Source organism: Polyodon spathula, chromosome 24 (genome assembly GCF_017654505.1).
Source record: "Polyodon spathula isolate WHYD16114869_AA chromosome 24, ASM1765450v1, whole genome shotgun sequence".
NCBI lineage: Eukaryota > Metazoa > Chordata > Actinopteri > Acipenseriformes > Polyodontidae > Polyodon > Polyodon spathula.
In genome coordinates this window covers 11,242,198-11,260,062 of record NC_054557.1, presented here as the reverse complement: position 1 = coordinate 11,260,062, position 17,865 = coordinate 11,242,198, and the positions used below count along the sequence as shown (strand labels likewise).

General features: G+C 37.1%; 2 protein-coding genes across 6 annotated transcripts in view; both read right to left on the bottom strand.

Annotated features, from left to right (window-relative positions):
• The window catches only part of apba2b (amyloid beta (A4) precursor protein-binding, family A, member 2b), a 56,780-nt gene extending 47,125 nt beyond the window's left edge, over positions 1-9,655 (bottom strand). For all 5 annotated transcript variants that reach the window (XM_041226843.1, XM_041226844.1, XM_041226845.1 and 2 more), the window contains exon 1: positions 9,556-9,655. The gene's annotated coding sequence lies outside the window, so the exon portion shown is untranslated. The remainder of the gene's footprint in view (positions 1-9,555) is intronic.
• Positions 9,656-16,124: 6,469 nt separating this feature from the next.
• LOC121299281 (methylmalonyl-CoA epimerase, mitochondrial-like) lies at positions 16,125-17,850 on the bottom strand. The gene is given in 3 exon segments (XM_041226955.1): positions 16,125-16,415; positions 16,761-16,951; positions 16,954-17,850. Coding segments are annotated over 3 exon segments (390 nt in total). The 5' UTR covers positions 17,000-17,850; the 3' UTR covers positions 16,125-16,262.
• Positions 17,851-17,865: the final 15 nt, after the last annotated feature.

The window sequence follows — 17,865 nt, the reverse complement described above, 5'->3', positions numbered from 1 at the left end:
CATGGAATGACACTTATGCAAAAATGAAAAAAAACTGAATATGTTCAACACCAATTAAACAGACTGTGGTGTCAGCTACAAAACCATCCAAAAATACTTAAACATTTCATTTCTGCACTTCACAGAAGGCTTTCCGTGGCTGTGCCCTACTTACTGTACAGCATAACCCCCCCCCCCCCCAAAAAAAAAGACTTGAAACCATACAACTTATTACTGAAAAAGGATCCATTGAAAATCTGTGCTGCATTCACTTGCTTTGCTGAAATCCCAAAACAAGCACTCTTCGAATTGTTACTGCTTTCCGTGTCATTTTTGTTTAGTGTATAAAGTTTCATTGAATTCCATAGCACTCTTCTTAGCTATGGTATAAAGCAGAAACTGTGTGCTTTGGATGGTGGGGGGGGGGCTGAACAGATGATCCCATATTGATGGGATCGCTTTTAAAAAGCCTCAGTATGTGAGATTTTTAAAAAGAGATCAAGTAAATTGGATTTCATTCATAGACAGAGGCAAACTATGAGTAACCATTAATCTCACTATAGTAGCTTACAGTCCTGAATAACAGCTGCTGAACATCAATAACCACTTTCAAGTAAATAAATAAAATTAAAAACGACAATTATATTATCCTACAGTAACAAAAGACGTAGTGTACAGTATGTGTATTAAGAGGTACACTGAAATGCACAACACTTGTTTTTCATATCCTCTCAAATCCACCACTGTATTTATCTAACTACCCAACTGCCGTTTTGTCTGAAGCCCTTGTTAGAAGTGTTTTGTTTATTCAACAAGCAGCCAAAATCATTTAAAATATGGTGTGAAAGCAGGTAACATGTGGCTAATTATTTAGCTTTTGTTGTTTTCCCATTGTGGAGATACACAGTAAAGCCCATGCTGATCACAATCTCAGGATAGGCATGCAACAAAGAGATTCACAGTACCTACTGTAACAATATACCAACAATACTCAAAAGATCCACACATTGAATCCAACCAATATCAACTGCTGCACAGACCCAGTGATGCTCATTAACTTCAGCCTCACGCTCCAAGGTGGAGCCTTGCTGACATGTACAAATATAAAAGCGCTTGGTTAGAAGTTTAGCATTGGAACACACTGGGAGAGTAGCAATATTATTAATCTTTTTTCCTGCTTAAAATAAATGTAGAGATGTGTTGTTATGTTAACCTATAGTAGGTACCCAACATGAACATATTTACTTATGAGGTTAGCCATACAGCTGCCGTCCTAGTGGATTTTGCATTCATATTCTGTGCTAACTATGCTCAAACAAATTCACCCACCCCTCCTAAACAGACAGATGCTGTCAAATTGATTACAAGATTCCACAGAAGTCACGCGCAAGTCAGAAGCTGTTGGCACCGTCTGGATTTACAGCTGTCATCACAAGTCCAATACCAGTATTGAAGCACTCATGAGGTTGTCAAATCTCATCCAGCACATCACAACCTGTTATAAAAAGATCAATTTAAAAAAAAAAAAAAAAAAAAAAGAGGGAAAACCTTCAAAAACATTTACAAATGTAAACTATTGTAAACACCACAGTATAAAATAAAATAACATAAAATCAAAAGAGCCAGCTGCACAGAGTTGCCTTATGGTTCAATACAAAGGTGGCTTTCCCAGGGATGGAAATAGGACTCCCATTGCATAGCTGTTTGATCCATTCCCTGTTTTACTTCTGTATGAGTTTAATAAGAGACACACCTGCGATTGTTACCTATACAATGTGGTTAATCAGGCTCATTTTAAAACCGGTAATGGGGGAAACTCCTATGCAATAGGAGTCTTATTTTCATCCCTGCCTATCCTGTATATTGTTTGTCTACACTGATGGACACTTCATCCGACCTCACCTCCACCCATTATCCAGTTTGAATCTAATCCACCACCGTGTTTCTCTCTCCACTGTGATCAGGTTCCAATCTCATCTGCACCCCACTCTCTCCACAGCCGCATCCAGCACTAGTACTGTTTACAGATTACTTAAATTCTACGGAGGACGACCTGCCAAAAATATCCAGGGACCCTAGAATAATAATGTATAGTGGTTCTCTCTCTCTCTCTCTCTCTCTCTCTCTCTCTCTCTCTCTCTCTCTCTCTCTCTCTCTCTCTCTCTCTCTCTCTCTCTCCTTTATTAGTTAATATTGCAATGAAGTATTTGCAAGAAGCTGCTTGTGCTTAAGATGTGCTTACAAACTTCTTTGAATACAGTATTTGAATATTTTATAACTGGCTGTAATGACTACAGTACTGTATGTGGTTTTATATATCTGTGATTAATGAAACTATGCACTGCCTGTTGTCCCCCAGGGCATTTTAAAAGACAAACTGCTTCATCAAAATTATTCTAATCTGGTGGGCAAATTCTATACTGTGTACACTATAACCTACATGCAGTAGACATGCTCTGTGTTGTATAAAGTATATAATATAGTACAGCCATACTGTTTATTTAGAAGGTAAAATCAGCCCATAGAGATTCAAATTTCATTCTTTTCACGCTTTTTTTTTTTTTTTTTAATGCTGTCTTTTTTTTTTTTTTTTTTAATGCTGGTCTCCCCTGGATACAGTTTCCTTTGCAAAAGGATCTCGAAAAATGGCAGTTTCTGACTCATTCAGCAGGAAACAATGGAGGCAACTCAAAGAAATAGATCTGCTGCATTTAAATGCTAATGCGCACGGATTTGAAACAACATGCTCCTATCACTTCCTTGCAGTAGCTGAATAAAACATAGGCAACAGAATTTTCTTTTCGAGGGATGAGGCGGGGGCATCTCTTTAAAAGAGGGCATATTGTAGCACAGCAAGATAATCTAATAGTGTGCATCTGACAGGAGCTCGCAAGGTGATATTATCCATGTAAAAAGAACCTTTACCATGACAGTGAATGAACTACACCCCAGTCATGAAAATCACCTTTACTGTAGAAACTGGTCACTTACAGCCCTTAAACAAGATACAAATAGCAGGCCAGAAGGAAGATCTTTCATTCTTTAGTCTAGATACAGACAGTATACACTTTTAAAAATGTGTAGCACATAATAAGAGATAATTTCCTTGCTCATGTAAATTCAATATGTCTTCAGGATTCTACATAAAGGGCTCAAGCCATAGTATTAAAAAAAGGCACAGTAACTAGCAGATATAAATCACCTGCCTGTCCTATAAAATCCTTATGAAAGCCAGTACCCTGCAGTATTGAAGAGTGCCTTCAGGTTTGAGTAAAAGGGTCATTCTTATTGTTGTTTAGTAGGTAATAGGAAGAAAGGTGTTGATAATTCCAGATAGATGTAGTTTAAAGACTTATAAAATGCTGTGCAAGAACTGAAAGTATGCCTGAAGTTAAACAGTGCACTGCGGCAGTCTACAAATGTTACATCAAAAGAGCTTGTTCTTGAACATGAAAAACATTAAGGTGTTTCACCCAAAGACCTTGAGGCTCTGATGCTGAAAGAAATAGTTTTGATTAGCACAGTTTAACAATAAGAAAGGGAGTACACATGCAGATGTGTAGCACATAAGCTACTGTAGCTCTTTAAAATGTCTGAACAACATGGCGGATTTGATCGGTGAAGGCAAATAAATAGATCTGCTTTCTCCTATAACTCTTCATTCGTAGACATGTGGGAAATCAACAGGAAGCTAGTTATCACGCCTCCCAGCTCCCCAGGGTGCAAGACTACAATGGCCACTCAAGCCACGCTCACGGTGTTACGTTCAATCAAAGCAAAAACAAATTCCCAGTTTCACAAGCCAAAACCGAGCTTACTTGCAGCTACAAAAATAGAATGGCAACAAAATAACAGCAAAAGCCCCCAAGTCTGCTCTCTTTCAGAGGCAGGATATTTCCTGCACCACGTTGTGCGCTGCAAACCTACACATTTTATTGTAACTTGCCTCGAGTAACAACTAACAGAAGTACACTGGACTGATATTGAGTTTCTTTTGGTTCCTCAACCCACGTTAATTATGCAGAGAAAAAATCATGATAATAAATCTGGCCTGGCATCAAAAGTTTTTCAACCGATCAGCTTCTCACAGATTTGCAAACACTGAAACAGCATGCTGCTGCTTCCAATCTCAAATGTCATTTTCCTGTCATTATGAAGACACGTGACAGACTCACAGCTCCCACAGTTAAGTTGCAATAAAATATTCAACTTCGTTATTGTTCCTTCTGCTTGGGGTTACATTTTGCTTGATCAAAAAACATTAATTTAAATGTTTAAACATCTGCTGCTTCCTGTAAGGAGGTGGTAGTTGTAATAACAAGGATAAAAGACAGAAGTGCAAATAGTTTTGAGACAAAATACATTCCTAAAATCTACCACAGCACTCACATATAGATGAAATGTCAAGTGTTGTAAAGAATTACAGCATCTTGTGACATCTATTATATTATTCTGTGGTACAGCAGAACGGTGTAATGATTCAGTACATTAAGCAATACCTTTGTGTACTAATTGCTACTTTCATTTTTAAACAAAAACAAAAAACATCATCGCAGTACATCGTTCACACATGGCAGAATGAAAAATATCTGCAGCACTTACTGTGCAGTTCAAAAGCTGAGCAATTACACAAACAACTGGTTCAGACAAAACATAAGGCCAAGAGCTTGTTTTTCTTTCCCCAGTCATACTGTCTATCTCATTAGCTTCCACGCCTTTTTTTAAAAGCTCCCTCTTGACAGCTCCTGCTCGCGGTTTCCCTACTAGGCATTGCAATGCACCTGCCACTTGCAAACGAATTCACCTAGGGTCAACACGATGGTGCTCTAAACACAGGTCAACACATGACAGTTAAAACAGACGGGGGAAGACATTTACTAATCTCCATGTTGATCAATACCTGCTGTTGGAGGATGACAGAACCCCCACAGTGCAGTTACAAATCCTTGTAACGGTGTATGATAAAAATATAGTTTTGAAGTTCAGATAGGCAAATAATAATGTCCCAACTGTACACAATGAATTACTTCAACCAGCTATATAATTACAATTTAATAAGACCATTCTGTCAGTCCCTCTCCATTTATAGGCTGAAGATCTCCTGCTATTAGGACTATTTTGCACAATCCATTCTGTTCTAGTTGAGGGATTACACTTCTGTATTTCATTAGGATAGTATTTAATACAGTACTTCATACACTAAAAATGTCATTCCAATAAAAAGTGCTTTTAATAACCTCTCGTGATAACCAAATGCATAACACTCTAAGGAGGCATTTAAAGAAGGAATAATTTTAACAGACTGTTACAATATCATAACAGCAGTACCAATAATGTAACAGTTGTAATGGTATTATATGATCATATTTTAACAGTACATTACAAAAACAGTCTTCTGTATTTCTGCAAAATTTTGCAGATGTGTTTGAGACTATATGATCTTCTACTTTCAAACTACTTTTTGGTGAGATTTTGTGACACAAAATAAGCAAGAGTCTTGTTTATTTATTTGTTGCAGGGTTGTTTTTTTATTTATATATCATTCTTTATTGCTAAAACCAGAACTCTTTAATTTATTGTTTCTCCTTGACAAAATAGTTCACACTTTGTCTTTAGTACAAGAAACAGTTTGTTTACCATAATGGTCCCCCATATTTAAGCAGCATGACCAAATGGAATAGCTGAGAAGAGATCTCAAAATAAACTGTCCCAAGAGGACAAAGCTTTGCCAGGACAGCTTTCATGAAAATGCATCCAGAGACTATTCTACGATTCTCTTTAACACACTCTGACTTGAAAGGAGCGTAAAGTAAAGACTGCTTCCAGCAGACAATCATTAAACCGTGAGTATGAATAGCCCCCCTTGCAGCAAGAGCTAGTACAAGCTGGTGACCAGCTTACAGGTTTATCACTGTATTTATATACTCTGTTTTTTTTTTCCATTGCACAATAGATGTTCAGGTCCCTTTAAAAAATTAAACTTTTTTTTTTTTGTTTTGTTTTGTTTTTTTAAACTTTTTTCACGCAGTAAATGTATTTTGTTACTGATCACTTTCCCTCTTTGGGATGTCTTTGACCAGAGAACAATCTGTATACAATTTTTTCAGACATTTTGCAGGCACATGACAGAACGTCCTAAACAAACAATTTTTTTTTTTTTTTTTTTTTTTTTTTTTTTTTTTTCAGCGTTGCAGAACATAACAGAAACTATACAGAATACTACCGAGGTTTGGGCTGCCATGTGTGAATACCATTTACAGGAAGACAGTTGAAAATATGAAACTCTTGATGAGCACCCCTTTAAAAGTCACTATAGGCTGGATGTGTAGGTCCTTGGCACAGGAACGCCATTGTTGTCTTGCAAGCCCACATTGTCACGTATGGACAAAGATGCCTGCCTTTGCTGTGAATTTAAACCACACTAAAGAGAGCCCATATCACAGAGAATATAACAGATTCCAGCTATTTGCAACACAGGTTTGTACACGTATCAGGTGAATATTTTGGGGAGGCAGTGGTATTAAAAGCTGTAGTTTTTAACATCATTAAAATAGACCCCAATATCTTTAAATGCCCTTAATAAAAAGATTTGCCATATGGGCGCATTCACTTTAGATTTTCTATCAGTCCATGCATGTTGTTGGGCCCTGGTAGATAAGCTCACAGCTCAGTTCTAAGGCCGCTCCCTGTCAAGAAGCCTGGCCTCCCGTGCCTGGTCTAAGCTCTGTTGGCGAATATGAACAACAGCCTTCGAGTGGCATGGAAAATAAGTGTAGCAATTCACAAGCTCAGCTAGTCAAGCCACAGGGTTTTTTTTTTTTTTTTTTTTTTTTTTATCCCTGAAGATGAAGACAGGTTTTTTTTTTTCTATACATCTATTTGGCCAATGCTTAGAAAAATCAGGTCTAGAAAAAAAATCAAAAAAGCAGTACTGTGTAAAAAAACATAACTGTATTTTCCACAAATCCTATATTTGAACCAGAACTGTAAAACAGCATTGTATTGCATTGTATAGTCTAGCAGTCTTTCAATCTTTAATTCAGTTCATGTTGTCCTTCAAGTGTTCTACAGGCATGTGTCTGTGGATTCTAATCAGTGTTCTCCTGTAAAACTACTCTATTTCCCTGTTTTATGACAATTTAATGACACCCCCCCCCCCCAAAACACACCACTAAAAGTCCTTAAATTAAAACTAGGACTGCTCCAATTAACAGGACAGCTGCTTTAAGATCATTACCTTTATTAAAAACGTGCATAGATTAATCTACCGATTAATCAACTAATGCCCATAAATTAACCGATCAAATTCTATAATTGAGTGACAGCCCTAATTAAAACATATGAAGTCTGTGGAAATTGTGACTTATAGTATAGAACTAGAACAAGGAAATTGCTTAGGTCTATTCACTGTCTAGTCCGTATCAAAACGGATATGTTACAATAAATAAATACCAAAGTTGTCATATTGCTTCATAAAGCAAGGGCTCTAAATAATGTTCCCCGGGTTAGAAGGATTAAGACTATAAGGTTTTGCATTTTTATCTATCCATCCACAGAAATAGTGTGGGCGGCATCAGAGCCATATTCAAGCTAAACATCAACCGCAGCGTTTAGTCATAATTATCAATTATCAGCAGGAACTGTTAGAATATAAATGCTTCCTAATGAAGATTTTCCACTGCAAAAGCCTGTCTGAATATTGAAACTGGTACTGTCAACATACAGTGCAATGTTATACTGTATAGAGGGGAAGAAGGTCATCAATAGCAAAACCAATGTTCTGGAGCACACCAGTATTGGCACTGAACTCCAGTATAGCAAAAAATTTGGGAGGCACACATAGAAGTCAGTTATGTTTTTATTCTTCTGTTTTAGTCATTTTTCATTACTCCTCGCTACTAGTTTCAGCCCAGGACCTTGTTCAAAACAGATCCTCATGGTGCTGGACTGTTTAATTAAATAAATAAAGATTAAAGAGCCACACCTGAGTACTACTGTAGTACTCTAACAGCATGCCATGTATAGTACTGCAGACTTTGGGGTGGACATTAAATGCCAGTGCAAATGGCAGGTTGGACACTACAGTTCAATCAACAAAACCCCCGACATGCATCTACTGGCACTTTTTCCAGCTCTCTGTTGATCAATAAACGTTATACTGTAGCCTGTCATTTTTAAATTAACTTTGGGGAATATATTGTAATTAGAAATTTACTACATGATAGTTATGTTGCTCTATAACAATATACTGTGCATATATCAGGATTCACCTTGAGTGAGGCTTCTGAATTGTAACAAAATCAAAGCATAATTGTTTACAGGAAACTACTGAACATTCTTTATATTGCAATTCAAATGCATTCAATCTTAAACAAAGATGTAATTTCAACACCGTAGGAGCTACTACCGTCACTAAATATATCATCAAATGTGTTGTCCAGTCGAAAAAAAAAATGTATACCGTGTAGCAAAGAAATAGAAATATGCAATCAATCAAATATACAGCAATGTGTTTTTAGTACAAAATAAAACGTTAACGGGCAGGCATACAGAGTGACAAACGGGAACCATATTACACATTTCTCTGTGTAATAAATTACCATTTTGACCATGCTAGGTTTGCCCATTCTCTGAGCCTTGCTAGATTTAAACTTTGTATACCTTGCCAGATAACGCTATGCAAAAATTCCAAAATGTACAGAATTCTAAATGAAAGTAGTCTGTTCCCTCGAGAGCTCGTTATGAGAAATAAATCAGTCAGCAATTTGGATTAGTTTAGCTGTGCTCGAGTCTAGTGAATACCATCAGCACTGGAAGCCTTTAGCTTTACATCCAGTATTCTGTGGGCAACAAATACAATCCATCAACTGCAACCGGCAAAATACATTAACATTTATAAACCAATCTGTGATTGAACATCGCTTAAACTCCAAGCCGGTAGTTTTTACGTTAGCATTGTACTGCATTTTACACTATATATAGTAAACTACTCTCGTACAGACAGCACCAGCACAAGCATAAGCATCGCCTTGTCATGAAAGGGCATTTTAAACAAAAGCAAAAAATAAAAAATAAACTTGTCCATGATCAAAATTAAAGCATACAAATAACTCCAAATAACTACTATCCAAAACAACAAGAAATTCAAAGTGTATGTATTCGTGCATCGACAAAACACCTGCTAACTGACAACTGACTGTTAAAGAAACGCGTTATCGCGTTCTACTAGATACTACACCTGAACTGTATTCAGTCTAAGGCCGGATAAACCAAACTAAACGCCAAATGCAATCTAAAACAACAACAACAACAACAACCAATAATAATAATCAATAATAATAATAATAATAATAATAATAAATAATAATAATAATAATAAAAACTGCTACGACGGCGAAAATCAACAGCTCGCGCGAAATTCCAAATTGTCTTTTGAGGAACAGATTGTTCAGCTACTTTGTTTAAATGTGCACCACTTGTAAAATCACAACATTGCTGTTGTAACAATGCTATTGTTTCTATATGCAAACAAGGCAACTGTGTGCCGTAATGCAGATGGCATCCCTCATCGCTTACCTGCAAGTGAATGCGTCTTCCTCTGAGAAATGCTCTGCCTTTATCTAATGAAAGAAGGTGCAGCACCACCAGCACTTGCTGTATTGTGTCCCAGTATCTGAGCCACACGCCGAGAGTGCTAATTAACCCGGGAATCAGAATAACGCAATAACAACCCAGCAAGCTGTGTTCAGCGTGCGCGCGCCGTGCTGCATTTCTGAAGAGGAGGAATGCAGAATAACAACAAACCCACAACCACGCCCGGGCATCTGAATCCCATCACAACCTCACACCTGCCACTGGTAAGGAAGGATTGATTCGCTGACCAATTGATTTTATCGATCACTTTTTTTTTTTTGGATCCAGTATCATTTCATGCATAAACAGCTTGTAATCATTTGTAAAAACATAAATACATTTTCGATATCAGACACGCTTTTTTATATGAAAAAAAATTCCCTTTCATTCCAGATTTTGCCCTCTTTGTATCAAGATACTTGCGTGAGAAGAATCAGGATTCCACTATTAAAAACGATGCACTTGTTATATATTCAGTTATCTGGAATGAAAATGACGGTATAATAACATGGCGGTCACATTTTGGGTGTTTTTAGATACAGTAATTGTTGATACTCACGGTTTAACATGCAATCTCCATCACATAAAGACAGTAAGACTTGCATAAGGCTACTTGGCTTATTATTATATGACATATGCTGTGGTTTATCCAGCCGACATGGAGCGCTGGACCATGGAACAAGTTCAGGGCAACCCATAGGGGACACAATGACAGAGCAGTGAAAATGCACATATTCAATTCAATTCAGTTTGATTTTTATATAGCGCCTTTAGCAACAGGTCGCCACAAAGCGCTTTACAATGGCATAAACAATGCATATTACTGAACAGAAGTAAACATTTTAAAAAAGAACATAATAAAAACAAAATAGAATATATAAACTGCATTATAAAAATATGATTTTAATCTAGATATAATAATAATAATAATAATAATAAATAATAATAATAATAATAATAATAATAATAATAATAATAATAAATTAAAAAAACAATAATGAGGCAAGCGGATCATCTGGATGAAAATGCCAGGCTATAGAAATGGGTTTTTAGTCTAGACTTGAAGACGTTGACTGAAGGGGCTTCTCTAATTGTGATGGGCAAGCTGTTCCATATAACTAAAAGATCTACCAGCTGAAGTTTTTTTCTGAATAATAGGTACAGACAGTAGGTCAGCATCCAGTGATCGGAGCGAGCGATTGGGTACATAGAATTCCAAAAGATCTTTAAGGTCTGAAGGTGTGAGACCATTTAAAGCCTTATGAGTTAGCAGCAACACCTTAAAATCTATTCTAAAACTAACTGGTAGCCAATGCAAAGATGCCAGCACCGGGGTGATATGCTCTCGCATCTTGACCCGAGTTAAAGTTCTAGCTGCAGCATTTTGTACAAGTTGAAGGCGAGAATAAATGTTGTGGTTAGTCCCAATGAAAAGACCATTGCAATAGTCAATCCTAGAGGATATAAAGGCATGCATTCTTTCTGTATCCTGCCTGGAAATAATGAGTCAGTCTTGCAATATTTCTTAAATGAAAAAAGGACATTTTTGTGACATTTTTAATATGTGCTTCGAAAGAAAGTTCTGTATCAAATGTAACACCTAGGGTTTTTTTTTTTTATATATATATCACGTAGATAGTTAGCTATGAGCAGAAATCAAACTCATTCATTCACCATTGTATCACTCAGTGATTCACTGTCCTGTCCTGGGCTGATCAGCAGTTTTTTTCTTTATTGTGTCTTTGTTACTCAAGTTATGTGCTAGTACCAAATTCAGTACTCAACTGTGGCTAGATAAAAATAATCAAAAATAATAAAGCAGAAATAAAATGAACACTGCGCCCTTCTTTGACATGTACAATGATGCCATTCATACCATGAAACCCGATGATTACAGAACAGGTTGCCCTTGCCCATTGCTTCCAAAACATTTTCAGTAATGACTGTGAATCCTCTTCAGAAAGTCAAAAACCTGAATCGTTTCTGCTACAGGCTACAGATAAGTTGTCTTCACTGACAGAAATCCACCCCCTGTTTTTTCTGTATTGTTTTTTTAACAGCATGGTCCTGTCAGATGTTTTTGAGCGCTGTATCCACAGCAGTCAGTACCGAAGGCAAGATTCATTGTTAAGCATCTTCATCAGGGGTTTCTCTAGGGTGATGTAAAAATAATTACTGTTAATAAGTGAACACATAGGTCAATTACTGTACCTACACCCAGCCTCATGTGTTCTGAAGTCACCACAAGTGCCATCTTATTATTCACTTCACTCAGGGAAAGGGCTCCAGGCCAGAACAAATGCAATTACTTCATTAATAAATGCTTCTAGGATATTGAGCAGCCTTCTCTGGCTGATGTAATCAGAACATGTCTGTCGGATTCCAATATGTGAAGCTTGTGTTTCTTCTGATTTGAGATTATGAGATTGTATTTTTAATATTCTAGGTTCATGAAACTGCAAAGGCACATGCTGTAATGGATAAAGTGATTAAGCAGAACAAGCATATCTGTGACATCCATCCCCTGTAGTTGCTGTAAATACAAAACTAAACCTAATCATATCCACTGCACGCACATGTAAATATGTAGGTCTGACATAGACAGGCGGACAGATACCTCAATATACCCATACATTCGCAATTCATTTTTTTTGCACGTTGCATTAGTGCATTACTTAAAATGCTAACTGGCTTGTGTATTAGCATATAGGCTTTGCACATAATATTATAGTTTATGTAATCCTATAGAAAATACAATTTGCATTTCTGTATACTAACCGATAATAATGCTTAATAACAGAACCTTGTCACAGTTCAATGCTCATGCATATTGTATTAAATGTCAATCTAATTAATGAACTCGATTTACATTTAGCTTTCTAAAAGGTGGCAGTGCTTAAATGATTTTGTGTGTGGACCCACTAATCCATAATGCATGTGTTCTCAGCCTGTTCATTTCAGCTTGCCTTGTATCCATACATCAGGTACTAACACCCAACAAGGACACCAGAGTGGATAAAGAGGCCCTTATTACATAAGGCTTATGCTTACCCCACCATGGAGAAAAATGTGTTCCTTATACAGGTGATTCAGGGCAAATGAAACCCATGTATGTCCAGACATGCATTTCTACAGTACAAACATAAATTATAAACATTCATTTTGAGTCACAAAGTGTTCTTTGCTGACACAGAACTGAAACTCAGCACCAACGCTGATTATTAAAAGTAACACCATATCTGTGAATTGCTAATGGTGGTTTAAGAACTCTCTATGGATTAAAAACCAAAAATTGAATGTTTGGCAGGCCTTCTTCCTTTTGGGGATCTCTCTTAAAATAGCACAGTACAATATAATACTTACTGCAACCATTTTGGTATGGCTGGGCTTTTATCTTCCTGAAAATACTTTAAAATCACATGTTAGGTATAATACTGTCAGTGGGGATTAAACCAGCAGCTGTGTCAGCTTCTGATACACGACTCAGAACTGCAAATGCATTCCTGCTGCCTGTTCTTTGCCCATCATTTCTTACCAGGGGAATTAAAATATTAGTGTCACACTGGAACCCATCTCCTTTTTAGTAGAAGCTATAAGCTGTTCCTAGCCCAGGACTGGATTTGGGGCTTGCATCTAGGTTCATTAGAGCCCCACTGCACACCCACAGTCAATTAATCCAAAGGGGTCTGATGGAAACCAAACAAATATAACTAAATTTGGTGGCGCAGTGGGCACATAACAGAATAACGACAAGTGAAATTTGATACTGAAATAGTTCTAAACCCCTCATGCTTCACATACCCTATGAAAGCTATTCTTTTCCTTGTACTGTCAATGACCAAGCCAAGTGACCATTTGGTCTTCTCACAAGCAAATCAAGCCATAGGACTGCATTTACCAGTCTTCAGGGGACTGCTTACCTGAACTGATAAAACACAACACAGCTCAGCCAGCTTGGTATGATTGGTAGTCTCTGCATAAAGATAGACCCTTCGATTCAGTAGAAGCATCAAGACTTGACTTTCCTTTAGCTATAGTGAAGGATGGTCAAAAACACAAACTTCATCAAGTATAATGAGGATGGCTTTCTTTTCACACCTACGAAAATTATCAGTTGTCTTTGTTTACCAGGAATCATCTATATATGGGACTTCATAGATGGGTGCAGTATCTAGTTTGTTCAGTACAGTGTACATGTCAATCCAAAACGGAGCTATACTGCATACAGTATAATGGCTAATAATATAGAGAATACCGATTAATACAAAAAAGTTCTGCAGTGAAATAATAAAAAAAAAGCCTGCCTATTGGAACAGGCTACCACAAGAACTGAAGGATCAGATAAATGTGCCAGCATATGCAGTTGAATCTGCAGACTGTATGATCCTATGCTATTCATTTTTCATAATATAATTTGCAAAATTGATCTAATCTCTAGCAATAGATATCTGTATTTCTGAAAGGGGCAGGGAAAGATTATCTGAAGATCTGAACCTATTTTGTAACTGCCTTTCTATTTTTTTGTGTGTTTTACACTAATATCCTTTCCCATTCTGGGCACATTAATGTATTATTTTTATAATAAACACAGATTTCTCCGGGCAGTAAAGATCTCTGAAATGGTTTACAGCACAAACAATAACATGTTTATATCGTTCTATTCCAAGCGGTCATATCTGCATAATAAAATGTCAGCAACTAAAGCACATTGTCAAGTTGCAAGGCAAGAGCAGGGCTTAGAACTACATTCACAAAATGGCTGTGGGCCATTTCAGGAAATAGGTAAAGATTTGTCATTTTTAAGCTTTAACGTGATTTGTTTTTTCATCTCAGTTGTGTCAAAATACTGGGAGGCACGAACATAAAAAAGAAGCCTTAGTCAGTAAGTGAGGCAATATATCCAGCTTTATGACCCAGTACTAGGCATATCAATATAAGACAAATGAGTATAGTGTCTGAAAGACTCAACTTGACAAGTCTTTAGTACCCGTGAGATTTCTAAGCTTTTTTTTGTCATCTCCTGTCTGACAGATGAGACAGTTCATAGCTGTGTCTAAGCAGCAGCAGCAGAAAGAAAGTAACAGTGTGCCAGCAGGTCAAGAACTGCTGATTTGATTTTGAACCAAATCATCTAAAGTGTTTGCTGAACCATACTTTATCTTGGTCAGGGACCATAAAAGCCACCAGAGCAGACATTAGGCAAGCATTGTGTTAAGGCATCGCACAGACTCATCTTTGAAAACATTCATGAAGGGTAGCTGTAGATACAGCCAAGTGGGTGTCCACTCTTAGACAAATGATTTTGTGAATTAGGAAGCAAGGTCTATCAGCTGTTGTGCATAGGTGTGTATCCAAACCAAGCCTGTATTACTTTTACTGTGTACACAAAACAACCTGAGCAGTGAAATAAACAGCTAAAAGAAAATTAGGACAGAACACCGTTATTCCTTATGCATTATACAGACTGTTAACCTCACTTAAAAAAAAAAAAATCACAATAGAATATAGCCTCTAAATAATTTGGGTTGTTTACATATTAATTTGTGTGTAGATCAATGAAGGCTTTATTGAGCAAACAAATACTGTATACAACTTAGTGAACTTGTCAGGTAAACTGATAAAGCCTATGGCATAAACCTCTGTAAAGACTTAAGCGGAGTAGAAATTGTATAAAAGGGAACCAGGATTGGAATTGAAAAAATGGAATTTACCCCAACTGTGATGGATACTTCCTGGTACTGTGAAACTTGAAACAAAAGATTCAAATTTGATAACATAGGTGAGGCATTTCATACTATGACACACCATATTACTGTGTGATGTTGTTCGTATTCAAACTTTTCACAATAGCATAATAAAAGAAAATGTGATTTGCATCTATTCTTTAAAAATAGTACAAATGATGCTGTAGCCTTCCACTGACTCTAGCATATTGCTCATATCTGGTTCCACTTATGTTGAAAAGCCTATAGCACACACAAGCAGCAGGTGATTTAATACAGTCTCAAAGAAACGATCAGTGGCTTTTCTGGGCAAGGGAAAATAAACCTGTGAACAGTATGTTGGTGCAGACAGTTACGGGGCCATTTTCATGGGATAACCAATATAGGTCTTGTGAGAAGCCTAAAGCTGGCAATCAGTAAAGTTGTATGGAATTAGGTTAAAAACCACCAAACAGTAAGATAGGGGAACTGTAACAAGAAATCAATACAAGGTACTACAGCTCTCTGGCGCTCTCTACAGATATCTCAAAACCTTATCCACCAGGACAAAAAATAAATAAAAAGCTACATAAAGTCTTGTAGAGATGAAAAACTTCAAAAACAAAAAACAAAAAAACAAAACTGAGAAGTAATCCAGTATTCTTCCATTCTTTTCTTGTTAATGCTACTCATTCTTATACATTAACTGTCTGAACACAAACAATATTTAATGATTAAATATGACATTAATAAGTCTTCAAAATTAACTGACCCTTTAAATATTTATCAGTTTTACATTATTGCATGGTACTGTAGAACACTGTTTGGAAAAAGAAAATACTGTATAAAACCATTCTATATAATTAGTATTTCTTTGTTAGTTTTCTGTAGGAATGGATGTCGTGGGGCTGTAGCAGAACGGGGCTTTGTCTCATTGACTCTGCTGCTTCACGCTTCTTCAAGCTCCACAAGAACACCATCACAGTCTTTAGAGTGAAGGAACATCACTGGTTTGCCATGTGCTCCAATGCGAGGTTCTTCTGAAAGGGTTTGAATCTTCTTGGCTTTTAAGTCTGTTATAGCTGCCTTTATGTCATCCACCTGAACGTACAAAAATAAAATATACAAAAGTTTCAACAAACTCTGGACTGGTTGTGAATGCAGCAGCAAATAGCATGTTATAAAGCAAAACATAAATTAACTGATACAATCAGTAAAAGCAACTACAATAGAAGTACTTTCTTCATCAGTACTGTTTTGTATCATGATGGATCTGACCCTCAGTGAAATATATTATTGAAGTACTGGAAAAAAGAGATTAGACAACTGATGGCACAGATTTATTTTAGATTCAATAACCAAAGAAGCGTTTAACGCAGCCCCTGACCCTGAATCTAAAGCAATTAATAAGTGATTTAAAAACAAAATACTGCGTTAAATTCCTACCTCAATGCAGATGTGATGCATCCCGCCAGCTTTGTTCTTCTGCAGGAAACCTGAAATGGGGCTCTTTTCTCCCAGGGGGTACAGCAGCTCCAGTTTGGTGTTGCCCAGCTCCACAAAGACAGTGTAGACATCATGCTCCGGCAGAGGCACGGTGTCGCTCACACGGGCTCCCAGTACATCGCGGTACAAAGATCTGGCACCGCAATGGCAATGTGATTCAGCCGACTCAGCTTCCACATGGGACCTGGTACCACTTGGGCAAGGGGCTTTGACAAGGATAACCTCCTGACTGCGGGTACTGCATGACCAAAATGCCCGACAACACCTGCAGCTGCAAAAAGGGGCTTTGTTAATTACAGCTGTGTGGTGGTTTCTGTTCTGCATAGAATTCCAAATTATCTTTCCCTCTGGACTGATACCTGTATTGTATTTCATAAAACATTTCATGACTTAAGTTTTTGTATCGCTTTGTGCAGTCGCCTACATTCAATGGTACAGCAGAGATCAGCCACAAGAACAGGCGGTTATAAAACAAGCACATAAAAACAGCCTGCATGCAGGGATGTAAATCTATGTGAACAGTAAACAACCAAATATAACCAGTGACTGTGTTTATGGGTGTTCACTGTATTTATTATTATTAAACGCAAATTAGGAACGTTCACTTATCATTTCCTCTCCTTAGAGCTCGTTTCTAAGATCTTCTTCAGACAATATTGTAAAATACAACAGCAAATACCTGCAACCTTCATCATGGAGGCCGCCATTTTTTAAATGCTTTTCAAATGCAACTGTATCTATACTGTACCACCGGATGATAAAACTACACTGCCACCTGGTTTACACAGATCGAATACATTATTATTGTGTAATATTAAAAACATTTTGAAACAATTTAACGGCGCGTATAGTTGATTTAAAACAGTATTTACTGTGTTAATCGTAGACATGTGCGACGGTTTTAAAGAGACGCATTTTATCTAACAAATACCGTAGCTACAGGAAAAAGGACATCATTATTTTTATTCATGGGGACAGACAAAATGCCAAGCCACCACATTAAACACACAGAGATAGTGCTTTAACGTAACTTAAGAATATTTAA